Here is a 16,631-nt window from a genome sequence, read left to right as displayed (position 1 = left end):
CACCACGATAAACGAAGCAATGGTCCAGACCGACCTCTCGGTCCAGATCGTGGACACCGGTTCCAACTCCAAAATGCCGATCCGGTTCTGATCAAAGTTGCCGTGAGCGGCTCCAACCTACAGGATTGGTAGGTGCAAACGCAGCACACAACACCTCCAGGTTGACAATATTCCCAAACAGGAAACGACCCGTGAAGACCAAAGCCGCCAACACGGGAGACGACATCGCCGGCGTGGCACATGCGGTTGGCGAGAACGTGTACGAATTCAAGCCCAGAAATTGCGTTGCGGCCTTCCCGAGATGGGCACTCCCGGAGGCAGCTACGCAGAGTACGCCATTGCGTGGCAGTACACCACGTTCCACCTGCCCAGCAGCACCACCTTCGAGAAGGCGGCCACGCTTCCCCTGGCTGCCATGATATCCGCGGTGGGTCTGTACCAACGTCCGGGCCTCCCGGAGCCGTGGTCTCCCGCCAAACCGACGGGGAAGCAACCTCTGCTTGTCTACAGTGCCGCGTCAGCGGTGGGAGCGTTCGCGATCCAATTCGCCAAGTTGTCGGGCTTACATCCCATCATCGGCGTTGCCGGCCGCGGCATCCTATTCGCCGAGTCCTTGATCGACAAATCCGAAGGCGTTGCTATCATCGACTACCGCAACAGCGACGAGGCCGTCATCACCGGGATAAAATCCGCCCTAAAAGCCGCTGGCTGCGCCGACATCCCCCTCCGCTACTGCTTCGACTCCATATCTGACAACGGCTCGCCGGAGAACAACAGCGCGATCCTGGACCTCAAGGACGGGCACGTCGGAGGGCGTGCAGTACAGCCTCACCATGGTCGGCTCGGTGCATGGTGATGAGAAGGATTTCGGGTTCGTGTGGTTCAGGTATTTCAGCCGCTTGCTGGCGGAAGGGCGGTTGAAGGCGCACCCGTTTGAGGAGCGAACCTGCCCAGCCGAGGAGGCCTTAGCTGCCCTAACCGCAAGAGGCCGGACATCCGAGCTCCAGTTACACTCCCGCTACATTCTTGTTTGGCGGTTGGACGCTGTTTTTCGGCTCCGGCACCGTTTCCCGTTTCCAGCTCTTAGTCCGCAGTGAGTGTCCCGGATAGGTATTCTATTTATTTCTCTACGACGGCTTGCAGAGGGCAGCTGCCTATAAAGGGCCTGTGCTCCTCCCTCGTGTACAAATTTTGTTCTTCAGAAATCGAATCTTGTTTTCCAGTTCCATTCTTGTTCCCAGATCTTAGTGCTCGTAACATTAACTCCAGAAGATTCATCACACTTAGTTGGTGTGCGAGCTACCTATCATCGCTTAATTGACTTAAGTTTCGCCGTAACAATTAAGTCGACCCAGTGCCGTATTTTGAATAGCACTATTGCAAAAATGCACCAGTTCCTGTCCATCGAGATGAAACGCAATTGACGCTTCGTCGCCACCACTTAGGAATAGTGAAATATGCTCCGGGCTCATGATATCGCTGAGATGAAGATCAATGACTTCTACTTCAGTCACACAATCAGTGGCGCTCATGTATTGCGTACAATCCTATGAGATGTTCGTGAGCAGCTGTCGCTCTTACCAGGGTATCGTCGAAAAGATATACGTACTATACGGCCTATCAAGGCAACTGACTCCGAATCTGGGTAGTACCGGTACACATCTAGAAAGCAAGCTCTGAGTTCTCCAAACCAACAAAGACCATCGTGTTCAATATGTCTTGAAACTCCGGCGACTCCGAATCCACATCGTATGTTTCTAGCATATCTTCAAAGCGGTCCACTTCATCGCCGTCCAACTCTTCGTTGACAACCGCTTCGGGCATCTGGAACGTCGGTGACTCATCCCACAAGGATCAAGAACATAGTCGTCGACTTTTATTTCCAGCAAGTAATTTGGCCTTCGTCATCAGCTTGTCGTAATTGCGGATGTAGCCAAAATCAAACAATATATTGCTAGTTACTATGATCCATGGAAGACATGCCCGTCCAATAATTGTCTGGTGATAACCCATTACCCCGGTCCCTGCCACATAAGACTCGCCAGATCTTAGAGAGCAGGAGACCATCTTGGTACACGGGAGCTGTAGAAGAAACGGACAGGAGACGAATACCTAGGATCACGCCGAAAGCCCGAATCCCATGCTATTCAGCTTGTCTACCAATTTATTGGCCACATCGAAGCACAGTTCCTCACCCACGTCACAGGTGCTGCACAGGTGATGCTTGACAAATAAAGCGTGTGATGCAGTGAGTCGTATACTTCTTCGACCGGCAGGGTGTCTTTCTTCCAGTCAGCTTTGATGCAGAAGACGTAAAGGTGCTACATACATCCCTTTCGCGACCGGTCGACAAATCCAATTTCAGAGGTAAAGATCTCGAACAGCGCTGGTGGAAAGTCGGTCAAGAACAGCTCTAGCTCAATCCCTGCTGCTGCTTGGTCGTAAAAGGTTCCCGATCTCGAGAGAATTGAGTCCAGAACATTATACAGCAAATCATCAGATCCCAGGTTCACCATGCAGTGATACCATTATCACAAACCGCAATGTCCGTTGGTCCTAGAACATTTAAATTGGTTGCCGATAGCTGCCCTATAGATCCAAGCAAATCATGGTGATCCCTTGCGACGCGATGAATCCAGCCTCAGTCTCGAGCGCAAAAAAAAGGTTAACTAGTTCGCACATGTATTTGATATACAGGGTTTAGGGTCATCCTATTGGGATTCGGGGCAGTAATTTATATTTGGTTCAATATATATCGAGTTAAATCTCGCAAGCCTGAGAGGAGTTATTAATGCACAAATAAAGCCAAAGATTAATCTAGAGCCGCGTGTGTACATAAGTTCGAAGAAAAGCGGTAACAGTCAACACAATAGAAACTTTCCAGGTAACTAAAGCCGAAATCCCTCTCGGATCGCTCGTATCTCGTTTCTGAGGTCAACAGGTGCGTCAGCGACAGAGCGACCTGCCAAGCCTGAATAATCGCTAGCAGAAGACGCAACGTATAATGCTGGCAAACTTCACCGTTATGCTCAGCGTTGGCGGGATTAGCTCCTCATCGTCAGTCTCCATAGAGATAGGCTTTTCAGACCCTCAAAGACTGGGGACAGCTTTTTTATGAATCTTTCAACGCAAGTTGTAAGGGAATTACATTACGTTTCAACGTGTCCTCAAGTCAGATGAACGATTTCGGATACAGGTGATCAGAGGGCGATATTTATTACCATGGCATTTTAAATGAGATAAAACGTCCAGATTGCTACATGGTCGGGAATATGGACCAGTGTGAAGTAGCCAAATTTTTAGTGATACAGAGATGACCAGCGCAGTCCCCATCTCCTGCGGCCGCGACATGTTGAACTGCCATTGCTTCCACGTCCAATCCTAAAAGCACGCGGCAAGACCCTTACTCAGCAGCTATTCTAGGCGGCGGTTTAGATGCATTGGGTGGCAGTTTCAAACGCTGTTTGGGCATTGACGACCTGAGTAGTACTGATATGGGCCTTGCTTTAAGCATTAGCCTAGGAAGCCTCTAGAGATCTGGCCAGCTCCGCTGGGTCATCCCACTTCTTCTGTTCGTCCGGGCGCAATTTGCCAGGGAAGAAGGTATCCAACATGCTCCTTCCCAAGCCCGGATATGCCCTCTCGACCGCAAACAGCGTGTCCATGACTTTTGGCTTCCCAATGACGCCGGCAGGGATAAGCGGCACTCCGAAAGCTTCTGGAAAGCGTCTCCACCCGGCGACGAAAATATTCTGCAAGATTCCGATGCCGCCGATTGATAGGAGGAACCATGTATTCTGCCTTATGCCGGCGGCAGTGATGAGCAGGAGGATCCAAAACGCGGCAAGAAGAATGACCACAATTCTGGTTAAATGCGAAGCAGAAACATCCACGTTGGTTGGCCCAGCAGCAAGATCCTCAAGGTCGAGACCTTTGCCGTCGCCTATGACCACGATGGCATGCTGGCTGCCATTTCCTCTGGTCAAGACGACCGTCTTTTCAGAGTTACGTCGGCACGCCCACTTCTCCTTGGACCACTGCGAGAGGCTGCCTGTTGCGAATGAGAGGACGATGCCAGACGCGGTAACCAAGAGGATGCTCCAATCGCCAAAGATGCCGCACGGGATGGCCGCGATGCCAAGCTGGAGAACAGAGGTCGCGAAACCGATGAAGTAAGCGAAATCGTAGCCCGGGTAGCCTGGCCTCGCGCGGTCCGCCTTGTAGAGGGAGACACAGAGACCTGCCTGCGATGGCCTCGCCACGTACCTGCCTGACCCGGGTTCTTTCTTCTCCATTACTGTTTTGTCTTTCTCCCACCGCAGGTCGAGCATTTCGCACAGATGTGTTCGGATGGGCCCGTTGCGCCTGCCGCCGTCCATCCAGCTCCCGAAGTCTCGCACGATACGGCCGATGATCCAGCTGGAGTTGTCGCGAACGTAGCCGGTGCGCCCGTTGATGACCTTGCATGCGCAGTCCGGGAGAGGCATGAGCTTGTTCTCACCGATGGCGGACACGACGGCCGTAATGGCAAAGCTCACCCACCCTGGAGTGGGAACGACAAGACGGTTAGTGCGCGACATTTTTACGACTTGGAAGAGCACGGCTGAAACTGTTGGCCCTGGGGAAGTGCGACGTACCAAAGGAGAAGGCAACTGGGGTTACTGCTGAGCCGGCAAGCTGCGCGAGGGCCCGGCCAACAACGTCGCCGCCGAGGATGAGGAGCACGGAGAAGACATCGCTCGGGTGCGTCCACTGGTCGGAAAACTCGCCAGAGGGGTCACCAGGGCTGAACTGGCGACGGGCAAGACGATAAAAGAGCGGAGGCATGGCGGGGAGAGATAGTAGAACGGGGGACATCGAGAAGAGACGGAAAACGATCGAGAATTCGGGGAGCATATATTATTGTTGTTTCAACACAATGCGACCGCCGCAGCTAACTACAATCACTAGTCTTCGCTCTGTGATCAACTTTGTGCCGCCACGGGGACTGCGGTTCGGGTTAGGGTAGGAGTCCGCTCGACTCTAATTGGCATCGAGATGGATCGAAGAACGTGTGCTTGTTTTCCACGCGACCGCCTCGATCTGCATGTTGTCCCTTCACAAAACAGACGATTAATCGGGTCTCAAAATATGATTGAGTGCCTGCTTCGTAGTAGAGCCTTTCTGACGCATTTATACAGCAACACCATTAGTGTCTAAGATCTTGGTGAAGAGCCATAAGTTCATAACTCGTGGACAGAGAGACAAGACTGATGACGGATCATCTTCACCAGGTTTATGTGGACTGTAAGCAGTGTCACAGGGCATGGATGAGCGTCCTCGGACCAGTAGCTTCTTTGGGTGGACGGTTGCCGCCCCCTCCGTGACGCCGAATACCCAGACAACCATCAAAGGTGGTGTGTGAGATAATTTTCGTCATCTAGGGCTTCTATCGGGCTAGAATTATGCACATCGTTAGGGATGGCCATTAATCGTTCTCTGTACTATCAGTATGATGTCAGATGCAAGTCAAATAAAGCTTTATGGTATGTGCATGACATTCACGACATCGTAATTTGATCTGCCCAGTCCGCTTTCTAAAGACGTCACATGCAAATCATTTCCCCATGCACATCCAGCGGTTAGCTCGAGTGTTTCTCCCGGTTCGATAGCCTGATATTTGAAGTGAGAATGCGCGGTCTTTTTCACAGGGATACAAGGATCTTTCTCTTCGAGGACACACAAGATCGCAAGTGTATGCGCTCATCTCGAGTGCTGAAATTATCGACAGCTTACACCATGGATCACTTGCCTCGTCCAAGCCCTCGCAATGATCGAGGTAAAGACTGGCAACGTGAATGTTCGCGACTGCTCCGCAACCTACATGACGACTACCCCAAAGTCCCGTTTCATGAATATCCGCGCTCTCGAGGACTTGTCGGCAACATTAGCGAAGTGTTTGGAAGAGGGCTTCATATCTCAAAGGAAGACGCTCGTCAAGCTGTGGCCGTAATCCAAAACTGGCTGTTTTTCGGTCTATTGGAAGAAGTCCTGCGAAAACAAATTCGAACAGAAGACTGTACTGTGATCGAAGAACCAAACACATACCTGAGCACGCGCTGTCTCGAGGACTGGATAACACAGTGGAATAATGAGGCTAAGGCTTGCGAGCATATGGCAAAGCTGGACTGGAAATCGAACACTTCAATGGCTTTGATGGACGCTTCGGTGTTCTTTCGGAAGATTAGCCCAAGGTTCGAAGAAGACACTACTTGGAAATTATTTCACCAGTACCTGATTCCGCTGGCTGTGTTGGCCGATACCATACATTCTAGGTTCTTCAATGTCTTCGGGACGTCGGCGATGGCAGCCGATATAGTCTTGGCTGATTCATCGTATGCTGAAACTCTCGCTCAGCGAGGGTGGTGTCGTCATCTGCTGTCAACCACTCTTCTGGCTTTCAGCTCACCGTCCATTAGAGAGTATATCAAGAGTTTCCGAGACCGTCCAAGCTTCTTGACCAGGAATCATAAGAACTGCACGGAACAGGCCTGTACTGCAAGCAATGTCGATTTAGATGCGTACGAAGTGGAACACGTATGCGAGAACTCCGACTGTGAATTTGTGAAACCTGACATGAAGGTCATTCAGGAAGCACTAGATTCTGGAACATTTCCAGTCGTCTTGTTCAGTAAGGCCAAAAAGCAGTTTCTAACTCTGATGCGGGGACCACACACTGCTTACTTTGCTATTTCACACGTTTGGGCCGATGGATTAGGAAGCTCCTCCGAAACGGGACTGCCTATCTGCCGCATGATTGATCTCGCCAACACGCTTACGGAAGTATGTGGGAGAGAAGACGGAGACAACTTTAAAGGGCTTGATGATGTGTCACCAGCCTTCTGGATCGACTCGCTTTGCATACCATCTGAAGTAGCTCTCCGAAAATTTTCTATTAACCGGATGGCAGATGTTTACGGCAAAGCATCGGCGGTGATAGTTTTGGACAAAGGAATTCAGCAAGTTATCACCGACGACCAAGCGCAAGAGCAACTGTTGGCGATTTCCAGTTCTGGATGGTCACATCGGCTGTGGACTTTGCAGGAAGCATTGCTCGCTAGGAAGATACTGCTACGGACGTCTAACGGTACCATCGACTTCGAGCAATTGACCACGAGAGCTGCTCTGCAAGGAACAATGAACAAGTTTTTTTAAAGTTTTGGATGCTGAGTAGTGGCGAGTTTTTCATAGCCAAGCACGAAGCAAAGCCAAATTTAGGTCTAGTTTCGCGACAGCTGTCCACTCGTACTTCAAGCAAACCCTCGGATGAGATACTGGCACTTCTTGGTACGTTCGGCTTAGATGCTACTGGCTACCATGATTTGAACCCAGAAGGCCGGATGATTAAATTCCTCCGGGAGCATAACAGCGGCAAAATTCACAAGAACATCGTTTTCTTTGAGGGGGAGAAATTGAAGAATCAGCCTTTCACCTGGGCTCCAAGAACCTTTATGTCACGACATAGAGAAGGGATTCTTCCACCCTATGGCGGATCAGAAGCCCATATGGTCTCTATAAACGACGATGGACTTGGTGGCCGATGGGAGTGCTTTGTCCCCGAATCCCCTTGGTCGTCCGAACACGCACCACTGCGATTTGTACTCCGTCTGAGAGACTTGCCGGATGGGATGCTTTTTGAGAGCATTGGAGGCCAGGTTCCGCTCGAGGATCGAACTGGGGAGCAGGTGTACCTCTTGAGAGTCGCAGAAGACGCTCCTAGACCGGAAGAGGGGTATCCTGTTATGGCTGTGCGCATAGTAGAGAGAGTCTATTTCCCCGATGGGCTTTCTTTCATGATTGCTGAAGCTAAATATCAGTTGACAGCAATTTCCGATCGGCCCGAGTTCATGCAGGCATACAGCAGAAATAATCCGACCATGAATGCAACGTTTCAGAACTTGTGGCTGCTGTTCCGGTAAAAAGTGCAATGACTTACTGGTGTGCTTACAGCTTTGTGCTCCTCAACTGGTCATTCTAGAATGAGAATAAGTTAACATGGGTCAGACTTCATATCTTAAATGTACGTGCAATTGGATAGTTTGAGGCCACGGCGTTTTCAGATGCAGTGGATACCGGATAGAAAATCGAGCACATCTCTATGCTCCCACAGGATTGCAATGATTCCGAGGCCAGGCCATCTTGCTTTCCTGTAACAATGAAGAAGGACACCGAGTGGCTCGAAAGGAGAATGTGGCATGTAGACAGGCGACAGATTTTGTACATAATCTCAAAAGCATGTGTCATGATCTCGCTGTAAGTCAGTTGCAGATGACAGTCATCAGCAATCAGATGGTTGGCCCAATTTCTTGCGCACAGGCGAGTTACCTTGGGGCGGACATATGTAACGACACCAAGGTTGCATATTGTCATGGTATACGTGCATATTGTCAAGGTATACGTGCATATTGTCGGCACACGACCCTCGTAGTGCCTCGCTTGGATTGCATCAAGCAGCAAGCCATCATCCTGACTGTCACTCTTAAGTTCCATTCTTAGCGTGATAAGTCGTCCGAACGCCAAAAGCACGAGAAATCCCCAGTAGGCGTTCAAAATGTTGCTGTGTGCTGTTAGTTTCTCTCTTCGCAGTATTTGCAATGAACGTACCCATAATATTGACTCCACGTCATGTTATGGCTCCTCTCTGCTCGTGTCAAAGCGTTCAGCTCATCTGTCGACTCCTAGGCTCAACCGCAACTGAAACGAAGCTCATTTAGGTACGTGTAACCTTAGAAAGTGAAAAAACTGGTACTAGGAATTCTCAATAATGGAGACTTATGCTCAAGAAAGGGATTGTGCCAAAAGGATTATCAGCCTTATTATATACGCAAAATTAGTAACTACATGAAGCTTAATCGATCTTCGACGTAACATAATTTTCTTGTGACCATAGGTTTAATCAGAACCAACTAGTTCGCCACCTATCACGGCAGGACTGGTCATGCGTGATCTTGACAGTCTCAAGAAGATGGCTCGCTCAGAAGTACATCTCTACGAGTCTTTCACGAGTCTTTCCTATTGGAGGTTTTTATACTTCGCTTATAGAAACTATATCCCACAAATGCATACTCGAGACAGTCTCAAGGAGCGACTTTCTTAGAAGTATAATCTTAGATCATTCTGACATACAGGGTACTGTGCGCCACTTACTTCCAAACCGCGGGGAAATGCATAATTATAAACTCTAGTCCTACACTTGTTGGCGCAATCCCTGTTTGCCAGCAGCTCGTCCCGTCCGCTGCTCTGCATTACGGTAGGGGCACTGTTGGGACGCCTGTGATGATATCGCGTCGGTCGCAGCCGGCTGAGTATTAGAGGATTCTGAAACCCTGTATGTTTTGTCGATGTTGTCAAGACCTCGGACCCACGACGTCCATATATGTATTTCAAGCTATATACAGCATACTCGTTTGGTAAAGATTTCCGAATGGAATCATCTCTCTGCTGAACGATATGCAAAGAGTTTCCGAGCCATATGTTCAGTGCACACACTCGGAACTTCTGTTCCCGACACAATGTTGCGGCTCGCAGGCCATGTTCGTGGTGGCGACAAGCGCGGGGACTTCTTCTTGTGGGGTCTTACCACAGAACCGATCATCCCTCGCAAATCAAATCCAGAAGGGTAATCAGATGCGTCTCACCGCAAAGACTAGGTCGCTTATGTTCATATGATGACAACACCCTTCACTCGGTGTATATGAGGTGTCAAATGTTCACTATATGTTACGAGAACTGGGAAGCAAGCAACCGTATATTTTAGAATCCCCATGTGACTCCAGCAATTCCAGTCCGCCTATTTGGTGACTGCATATCCAAAAGGTTGTCAAAACGGAGAACACTTTCAGTCAAGTGGGAGTCGGTCAAAGCCTTCGTGGACTTCTTGCGACACCGAGCCTTCCCAGCTCAACTGTGATTGATCCGTGGTCACCTCTCTAAAACCGCACCTCGATCCGGTGAGACTTGCGACTCTTCTTTTCCCTCCTTCGGTCAAAACCACCTCAAATTGGCCTTCCATTATCCGATTCGAAATCCATGCTGCCAGAATCGATGATACTCAGCCCCAGCAGACCCCACCCGCATCAGTCCGAAAGAAATCAGCATGCGCAGAATGCAGACAACAACAGGTCTGACGGACAGCGTCTGGTCTTTCCCCGCCACCAACTCCATGTAAACTAACAGTGCCAGAATGGATGCGATGCGAAGGCGATGCAAGCACCTTGGATCCCCCCCAAACACATGCTACCAACATGCTCCATTTCTGTTCTGGGTCGTCGTCTCCATCGGATCTCGAAGATACACCCGACAACCTACCCTGACTCGAGCCTTAGCACTACCAGTGACTCAACTTGCTTTGCAGTCGATAATCGTCCGAACCAAACCGATCGAGCGCATGAAAAGACTGATACTTCTTCTCAATTGGCCATTTCCTTCCGGCCCTTTTTACCGTGATCCATCTTTTGTTCTCGGCGGTACTCTGCTTCATATGGCGATGCATTGTGGTCTGCATGCACCTAGTTTAGCCAGGACTTTTCAAAGACATATCTCAAATTATCTGAACAGGAGCTCGTACGGAGAGCGGAGATGTGGGCGTATGCTGTCATTACATACCAAAAATATACCATCCTAAATTTAACCCCACAGCTACCATTGCTAATCGTATGGAGGTTGGGTGGACTTTCGAACAGCTGGTTAGGCAGATGCAAGGCATTCCAGGAAGAAGGCGTGGTTTTGTTAGATTGTTTGAGCCGATTTTTGAGAGAGAGAGTGTCAACTGGAGAGATCCCAGTTGATGGAAAGAGATGCGGATGATTACTGTCCTTTATTTTTCAAAGTCTAAACCCCTTATATATAACAAAATCCTTATCTATCCTCCACGGATAACGAAGAAGCTGAAACGTTGCCTCACTTAGGGTAAAAATATAAATATGCATGTTAGTTGATAATAGAGAGAGACGATGCACGGGCCAGTGGAAGCATAACGGGTTGGCAGTCGGGGCCAAATGCACGGATAGTTTAACTAGGAAAGCGGTAGGAGCCGGCGTCCACCCTGAGCATCAAACGCCAAGGCTATTATTACAACTGTGGAACAATCTGATCAAATATCAGTTGAAATTCTTTAAAGGGTTGGATTAATAATCAATTGTCAGAAACTAAGTTTATGGATGGATGATTTTTATTAATATTGCAGGGCCGGATTAGAGTGGCAGACAGCCGATATTAACCGGTTCCGGTCAGTAGACGCCGGTTCCGGAGCATAGTAGAATTAGGTATCATAGTAGTAGCCTTGGCGACGAGACCCTCTGACACCAACTCCGTATTGGAATTGCAGTCATGGCGCGTATAAGAATACTCCCCTTTCTCTAAATCGTCCAAGCAAACCAATTGATCACCGCAATGGCTCCATCTAACCTCAACACCCCGGTACCGGACATACCCTACTTTACGCCGCAACATCTACACTCGCCTGGCACTCCAAAGGAGCTCTCCTCAAAAACACCGACGCTATTCACACCTCTCCAAATTCGCAACGTCACTCTCCGCAACCGCATCATCGTCGCACCTATGTGCCAGTACTCCACAGCACCATCTGGACCTGAGATTGGTGCCCTAACGGACTGGCATGTTGCGACACTGGGCCATTATGCTATCAAAGGAGCGGCTCTAGTTTTCGTTGAAGCTACAGGTGTTCAGCCTAACGGGAGAATTTCACCAAATTGTCCCGGCCTGTGGGACGATGCGCAAATCGAAGGCTTGAAGCGAGTTGCCGACTTTGTCAGGTCCCAAGGTGCTCTCGTAGGCATACAACTAGCGCACGCTGGTCGCAAGAGTAGTACCGCTGCACCTTGGGTATCGACAATCCTCGGCAGAAAGTCCAAGCGCGCTGACAAAGATATTGGTGGTTGGCCGGACGACGTGAAAGGTCCTTCCGGCGGAGTAGGTCAAGTCTGGGATGGTTTTTTCGATAGTGAGCAGAACAGATTCTGGCCTCCTAAGGCCTTGACGACGCAAGAGATTAAGGAGGTTGTGCAGGATTTTGCAAAGGCAGCAGATAGGAGTGTGAAGGCTGGAGTTGACGTAATTGAGATCCATGCTGCACACGGGTACCTTCTGCACCAATTCCTGTCGCCAATCTCTAACCGAAGGACGGATGAATACGGCGGTAGTTTCGAAAATAGGACAAGACTTCTTTTTGAAGTTATCAAGGCGATCAGGAACGTCATTCCGGCGAGTACGCCGCTCTTCCTTCGCATGTCATCAACCGAATTTATGGAAGATACCGATTTAGGCAAGGAACTAGGATCGTGGGACGTTGAATCAACGATCAAGGTGGCCAAACAACTTCCTGCTCTGGGCGTTGATCTGTTGGACGTCAGCAGCGGCGGCAACCATCCCGACCAACGTATCGACGGGTTTAATACCAAGGACTGCCAGGTCAAGATCGCCGACCGTATCAGGAACGCCGTGCATGCCGATAACTTGAAGCTTCTCATCGGCGCTGTTGGCCTGATCACGGAAGCAGAGCAGGCGAGAGACATCGTCGAGCAGGCCGGAACCGTCGCCCAGCTCGAGAACGGTATCCACGAGGAAGCTGAGGCAGCGAAGGAGATGACCGATGCCAAGGACGGTAAACAGCCCATGGCCGATGTTATTCTGGTCGCTAGGCAGTTCCTGAGGGAACCGGAGTGGGTGCTGAAGGTTGCGTGGAAGTTGGGTGTGGATGTCTGGTGGCCAAGTCAGTTTATGAGAGTCACTACTCGGCTTCAATTTTGAAGGAGTCGACCCTCATGCACGAGACCACGCAGGGCATACGGCTTCGGAGTTTATGCGCCAGAGAGTCAAAAACAGAGAAGTCTTCTAGTCTTTCGGTGCGCTTTAATCCCAACTGGCACATGATAGATAACGTAACTAGTTCCATTCCTTTGAAGACCTGCAATCCAACGTGCTACAGTCCCAGGATACGATTACAGTGTATTTAACAATCTCTACAAGCTATCTGCTACCTTCTAAAGGTGATCCAATATCACGTGTTTATCTTGTTAGCCCCGGACGTAGTTCTTAGGCATCCAATCACGGCAGACTTGTTGAACGCCAGATTAGTCAGTCATCTTTCGTGCTGTGGCGGGTGCTCAATTAGGCTTAGCCGCAGGAGCAATATATAAGCCGTACAACCTACAAGATAGATCACAATCAAAAGATTATCCAACCCGTTTAACAGGAAGGTGTCTCGATTTTTCTTAACGTACCCGTCCATAAGAATATGTTCAATTCAGCTTCGATTTAAAGAAAGCCGACTCTCGCTCAGCTTCGCCTAGGATAACCAGACGTGGCGTGTGTTAAGTGCTCCCATGTTACTCCAACAATTCCAGTCCGCCGATTTGGTGACTGCTTATCCAAAAGTGTCAAAACAGACAGTATTTTCAGTCAAGCTGCCAGAATGGAGGATAGTCACCCCCAGCAGACCCCACCCGCATCAGTCCGGAAGAAAACAGCATGCGCTGAATGTAGACAACAAAAGGTCTGACGGACAGGGTCCGGTCTCTCGCCGCCACCAACTCCATATAGGCTAACAGTGCCAGAATAGATGCGGTGCGAGGGAGATCGAGGTACCTTAGATTCGCCAGCTTGCTCGCGCTGCCGCCGGTTGAAGATTCCATGCGTCTTTTCGGCGCCGTTCAGGAGGACACATAAGCGGAAGTATGGTTATTGAACCGCTCCTGTTTCTGTCACAGAGCTAATTGTCCGTGTTGTGTAGACGGTTACAGGAACTTGAGGAAGAGACTACTGCTTTAAAACGCCAGCTATTTTCTGCTTCTCCAGCAGCACCTGGCAATCCTCCGCCTCCACGTCAGGAAGAGGATATCGATGTCTCGCGGATTCCTACGGCCAGGATAATGCGTCGTAATGAACCGTCTGATGATAATGATCCGACGCTGTCGAGGACTATTGACGGACTTGAGCTCGCCCCTGGCATTATTGATGATTGCTTTGAACTGTAAGCTCTCTCGTTTCTTGATGGACTAGCAGTTGATGCCACACAGATACTTCAAAGACTATCATTCCATGCTCCCAATTCTCGATCCTAGCGTAACCCCAAACACATGCTACCAACGTGCTCCATTTCTGTTCTGGGTCGTCGTCTCCATCGGATCTCGAAGATACACCCGACAACCTACCCTGACTCGAGCCTTAGCTCTACCAGTGACTCAACTTGCTTTGCAGTCGATAATCGTCCGAACCAAACCGATCGAACGCGTGAAAGGACTGATACTTCTTCTCAATTGGCCATTTCCTGCCGGCCCTTTTTACCGTGATCCATCTTTTGTTCTCGGCGGTACTCTGCTTCATATGGCGATGCATTGTGGTCTGCATGCACCTAGTTTTAGCCAGGACTTTTCAAAGACGTACCTCAAATTACCTGAACAGGAGCTCGTACGGAGAGCGGAGATGTGGGCGTATGTTGTCATTACATACCAAAGGTATACCACCCTGAAATTAACCCCACAGCTACCATTGCTAATCGTAATCGCCAGGACGTGCTCTGGTAGTGGGCAAGCAAACTTGGTCTCATTCGAAATTTATAGCGAGCAAATACACTTCAAAACCTTACTGGAGAAGCTACCAGTGACATTAAGAATACAAATTCAAATCAGCAACATCATCACTCGCGCCCATAAAACCTTACTGGATCTCGGGCTTCTCTCAATGACTCCGCAGCAGGAGCGTACAATGGACGCTCTTTTGAAGGGATTTAATACAGAGTTGGATAGCTTAGAGAATCTTGCGTCGTCGAGTACGGACCAAGTACAAGATGTGATTCCATATGCTGATTTTCGCTCAGTTTGGGACCGCCTCTACATAGCCTGTGCTCGTCAAGATATTCTCGTGATGCACTTTTACAAGTCCGCAACAGCTCTGGAATTGCAATCCTGCATGTTGATCTTCAACGCCACATCAAGCGTCCTCGAACAAGTCCGCGACCTTGACAGGGACTACGGCCTACACCGAATATGCACCCGATTTCTTCTAACAGTCACATTACTGAGCTTGGCCAGCATGGCTCGTATCCTCAAAGGTCCGTTCGCAGGGTATCTCGACCAAACTCGCGGATACGGTCTCTTTGACGCTGGCGTTCGTTTCGCACGGTCTTGCTCCGTTCAGAAAGGGGACCTTGCAGAGAGATGTGCTGCCCTAGCGGAGCGGATCTGGAAGAGCAAGAAGGTGTTCCGCGACCATGATGGAACAATTAATATTACTCTCCGTGTGAGGAACCGTCTCTCGGCAGGTCCATGGTATGATGCTATGAGATGCTGGAAGGAGGAATTCTTTGATCCCGACTGCGTGCACTATGCGTCTGCCACGGATATTGGTACGCCCTTCGCCCACCTCTTTGTGCGTTCTGGCACGCATGTATCCGCTAACGGTAGAGCAGAAACCGTGATACCCTCGAGTGCGACTGCTAGACTCGACGCTCCGCCTGCTCCGAGTTCGGTTCCCAATGGCGCGCTGTCTAATTTCTCCGCAGCACCGGAATTTTTGCTGAATGATGAGCTTTGGGGAGATCTGGGGCTAGGACTGAGTGACAATTGGGATGTGGCTGGGTCGAGTATGAGTTGGATGGCTTGAGTGGTACAGGAAATTTTTCAATCATTGATTTTGTTCGGAACTTTGTTCTAATTATAATAGTGGCTCTAAGATTAGCATTCCCGCCCATGTATTAGCTACCTTGAGTCTGTATACCCATTGAACCCCCTCAAGTCCTCATCGTTGCTCATTCCAATTACGACTTCTGTTCTTCTTCTTGTACCTTTTCCCTAAGCGGTATTGTACTTGACAGAGTTTGTTGACCACAGGGTTCGGTGAAATAGCACCCGGCGTTACGCTATTTCGGTACTGGTATCACAATTCAGTGGGGTACCTCGGTGTTTTGCTACAGTGGACAGGGCACGTCGGAGTCGACGCTGTTTACCGCGTTCAGGCTTCCACGACGGACGAAGCGATCGACCCTCCAGGCAAGAACTGGCCTCAGGCATTCCATAAACGCCATCCAGAGCTCAAACCGGAGAAAGTCAAGGCCTAGACTGGAATCGGCACGATATCAACATCTATGATACGATCACACACTGGTTTGACAACCGGAGAATGTCTATAATATGGACAAAACGGGAGTCATGTTAAGCATGCTCTGCTCCCTCAAAGTCCTAGTAGGTAAGGACGACCCGCGAGATTACAAAGGTGCGGGTGTCAAGCGGACGATGGTGACTGCGATCGAGTGCATATCTGCAGACGGTAGGTCTCTCCTCCCACTGCTCCCACTGATCATCTGGCCAGCCTCAACCCATCGAAGCAACTGGACCACGTACCCCACTCCTGGATGGCATTAGGTGTGCTCCGAATCTGGATACACCGACTCCAATATCAGCTTGGACTGGCTCATACGCGTGTTTGATCCCCAAACCAAAGCACGGGCGCATCAGAAACCACGGATTCTGATTTTGCGATGGCTTCGGGACGCACGAGACCCTTGAAATCTTGGAGTATTGTTTTGAAAACAACATCATTCTGTGCCGTATCCCCTCACACCTCCCACAAGCTCC

At 49.8% G+C, this 16,631-nt stretch overlaps 6 protein-coding genes across 6 annotated transcripts; 4 read left to right on the top strand and 2 right to left on the bottom strand.

The window, feature by feature from the left end:
* Nucleotides 1–22: 22 nt before the first annotated feature.
* POJ06DRAFT_47866 (uncharacterized protein) lies at nucleotides 23–1,234 on the top strand. The gene has a single exon (XM_056191102.1). The coding sequence runs from the start codon at nucleotides 302–304 to the stop codon at nucleotides 854–856; it is 555 nt and encodes a 184-aa protein (XP_056039964.1). The 5' UTR covers nucleotides 23–301; the 3' UTR covers nucleotides 857–1,234.
* Nucleotides 1,223–1,934, bottom strand: POJ06DRAFT_279123 (uncharacterized protein). The gene is made up of 2 exons (XM_056189782.1): nucleotides 1,610–1,934; nucleotides 1,223–1,547 (listed from the first exon to the last, which is right to left on the bottom strand). Exon 2 carries the CDS (start codon nucleotides 1,530–1,532, stop codon nucleotides 1,323–1,325), a length of 210 nt encoding a protein of 69 aa, XP_056039963.1. The 5' UTR covers nucleotides 1,533–1,547; nucleotides 1,610–1,934; the 3' UTR covers nucleotides 1,223–1,322.
* Nucleotides 1,935–3,205: 1,271 nt separating this feature from the next.
* POJ06DRAFT_264010 (uncharacterized protein) lies at nucleotides 3,206–4,927 on the bottom strand. Its single transcript, XM_056188962.1, has 2 exons — nucleotides 4,638–4,927; nucleotides 3,206–4,543 (listed from the first exon to the last, which is right to left on the bottom strand). The coding sequence occupies exons 1-2, from the start codon at nucleotides 4,894–4,896 to the stop codon at nucleotides 3,519–3,521; spliced, it is 1,284 nt and encodes a 427-aa protein (XP_056039962.1). The 5' UTR covers nucleotides 4,897–4,927; the 3' UTR covers nucleotides 3,206–3,518.
* An 851-nt stretch (nucleotides 4,928–5,778) lies between these two features.
* On the top strand, nucleotides 5,779–8,074 carry POJ06DRAFT_304474 (uncharacterized protein; the record flags this gene model as incomplete). Its single annotated transcript, XM_056190839.1, has 2 exons — nucleotides 5,779–7,126; nucleotides 7,231–8,074. The coding sequence occupies 2 exons, from the start codon at nucleotides 5,779–5,781 to the stop codon at nucleotides 7,956–7,958; spliced, it is 2,076 nt and encodes a 691-aa protein (XP_056039961.1). The 3' UTR covers nucleotides 7,959–8,074.
* A 3,122-nt stretch (nucleotides 8,075–11,196) lies between these two features.
* Nucleotides 11,197–13,139, top strand: POJ06DRAFT_47826 (putative NADH:flavin oxidoreductase/12-oxophytodienoate reductase). Its single transcript, XM_056191101.1, has one exon. The coding sequence runs from the start codon at nucleotides 11,431–11,433 to the stop codon at nucleotides 12,805–12,807; it is 1,377 nt and encodes a 458-aa protein (XP_056039960.1). The 5' UTR covers nucleotides 11,197–11,430; the 3' UTR covers nucleotides 12,808–13,139.
* On the top strand, nucleotides 13,096–15,648 carry POJ06DRAFT_287412 (uncharacterized protein; the record flags this gene model as incomplete). Its single annotated transcript, XM_056190262.1, has 6 exons — nucleotides 13,096–13,552; nucleotides 13,619–13,731; nucleotides 13,790–14,029; nucleotides 14,076–14,513; nucleotides 14,568–15,403; nucleotides 15,464–15,648. Coding segments are annotated over exons 1-6 (1,893 nt in total), but the record flags the coding sequence as incomplete, so codon positions are not given.
* Between the last annotated feature and the right edge of the window lie 983 nt (nucleotides 15,649–16,631).

Source organism: Lipomyces tetrasporus (assembly GCF_029532465.1).
Source record: "Lipomyces tetrasporus strain NRRL Y-64009 chromosome Unknown POJ06scaffold_15, whole genome shotgun sequence".
In the NCBI taxonomy this organism is placed as follows: domain Eukaryota; kingdom Fungi; phylum Ascomycota; class Lipomycetes; order Lipomycetales; family Lipomycetaceae; genus Lipomyces; species Lipomyces tetrasporus.
Note: the sequence above shows the minus strand (reverse complement) of the source record. Positions and strands in the feature narration are given on the sequence as shown.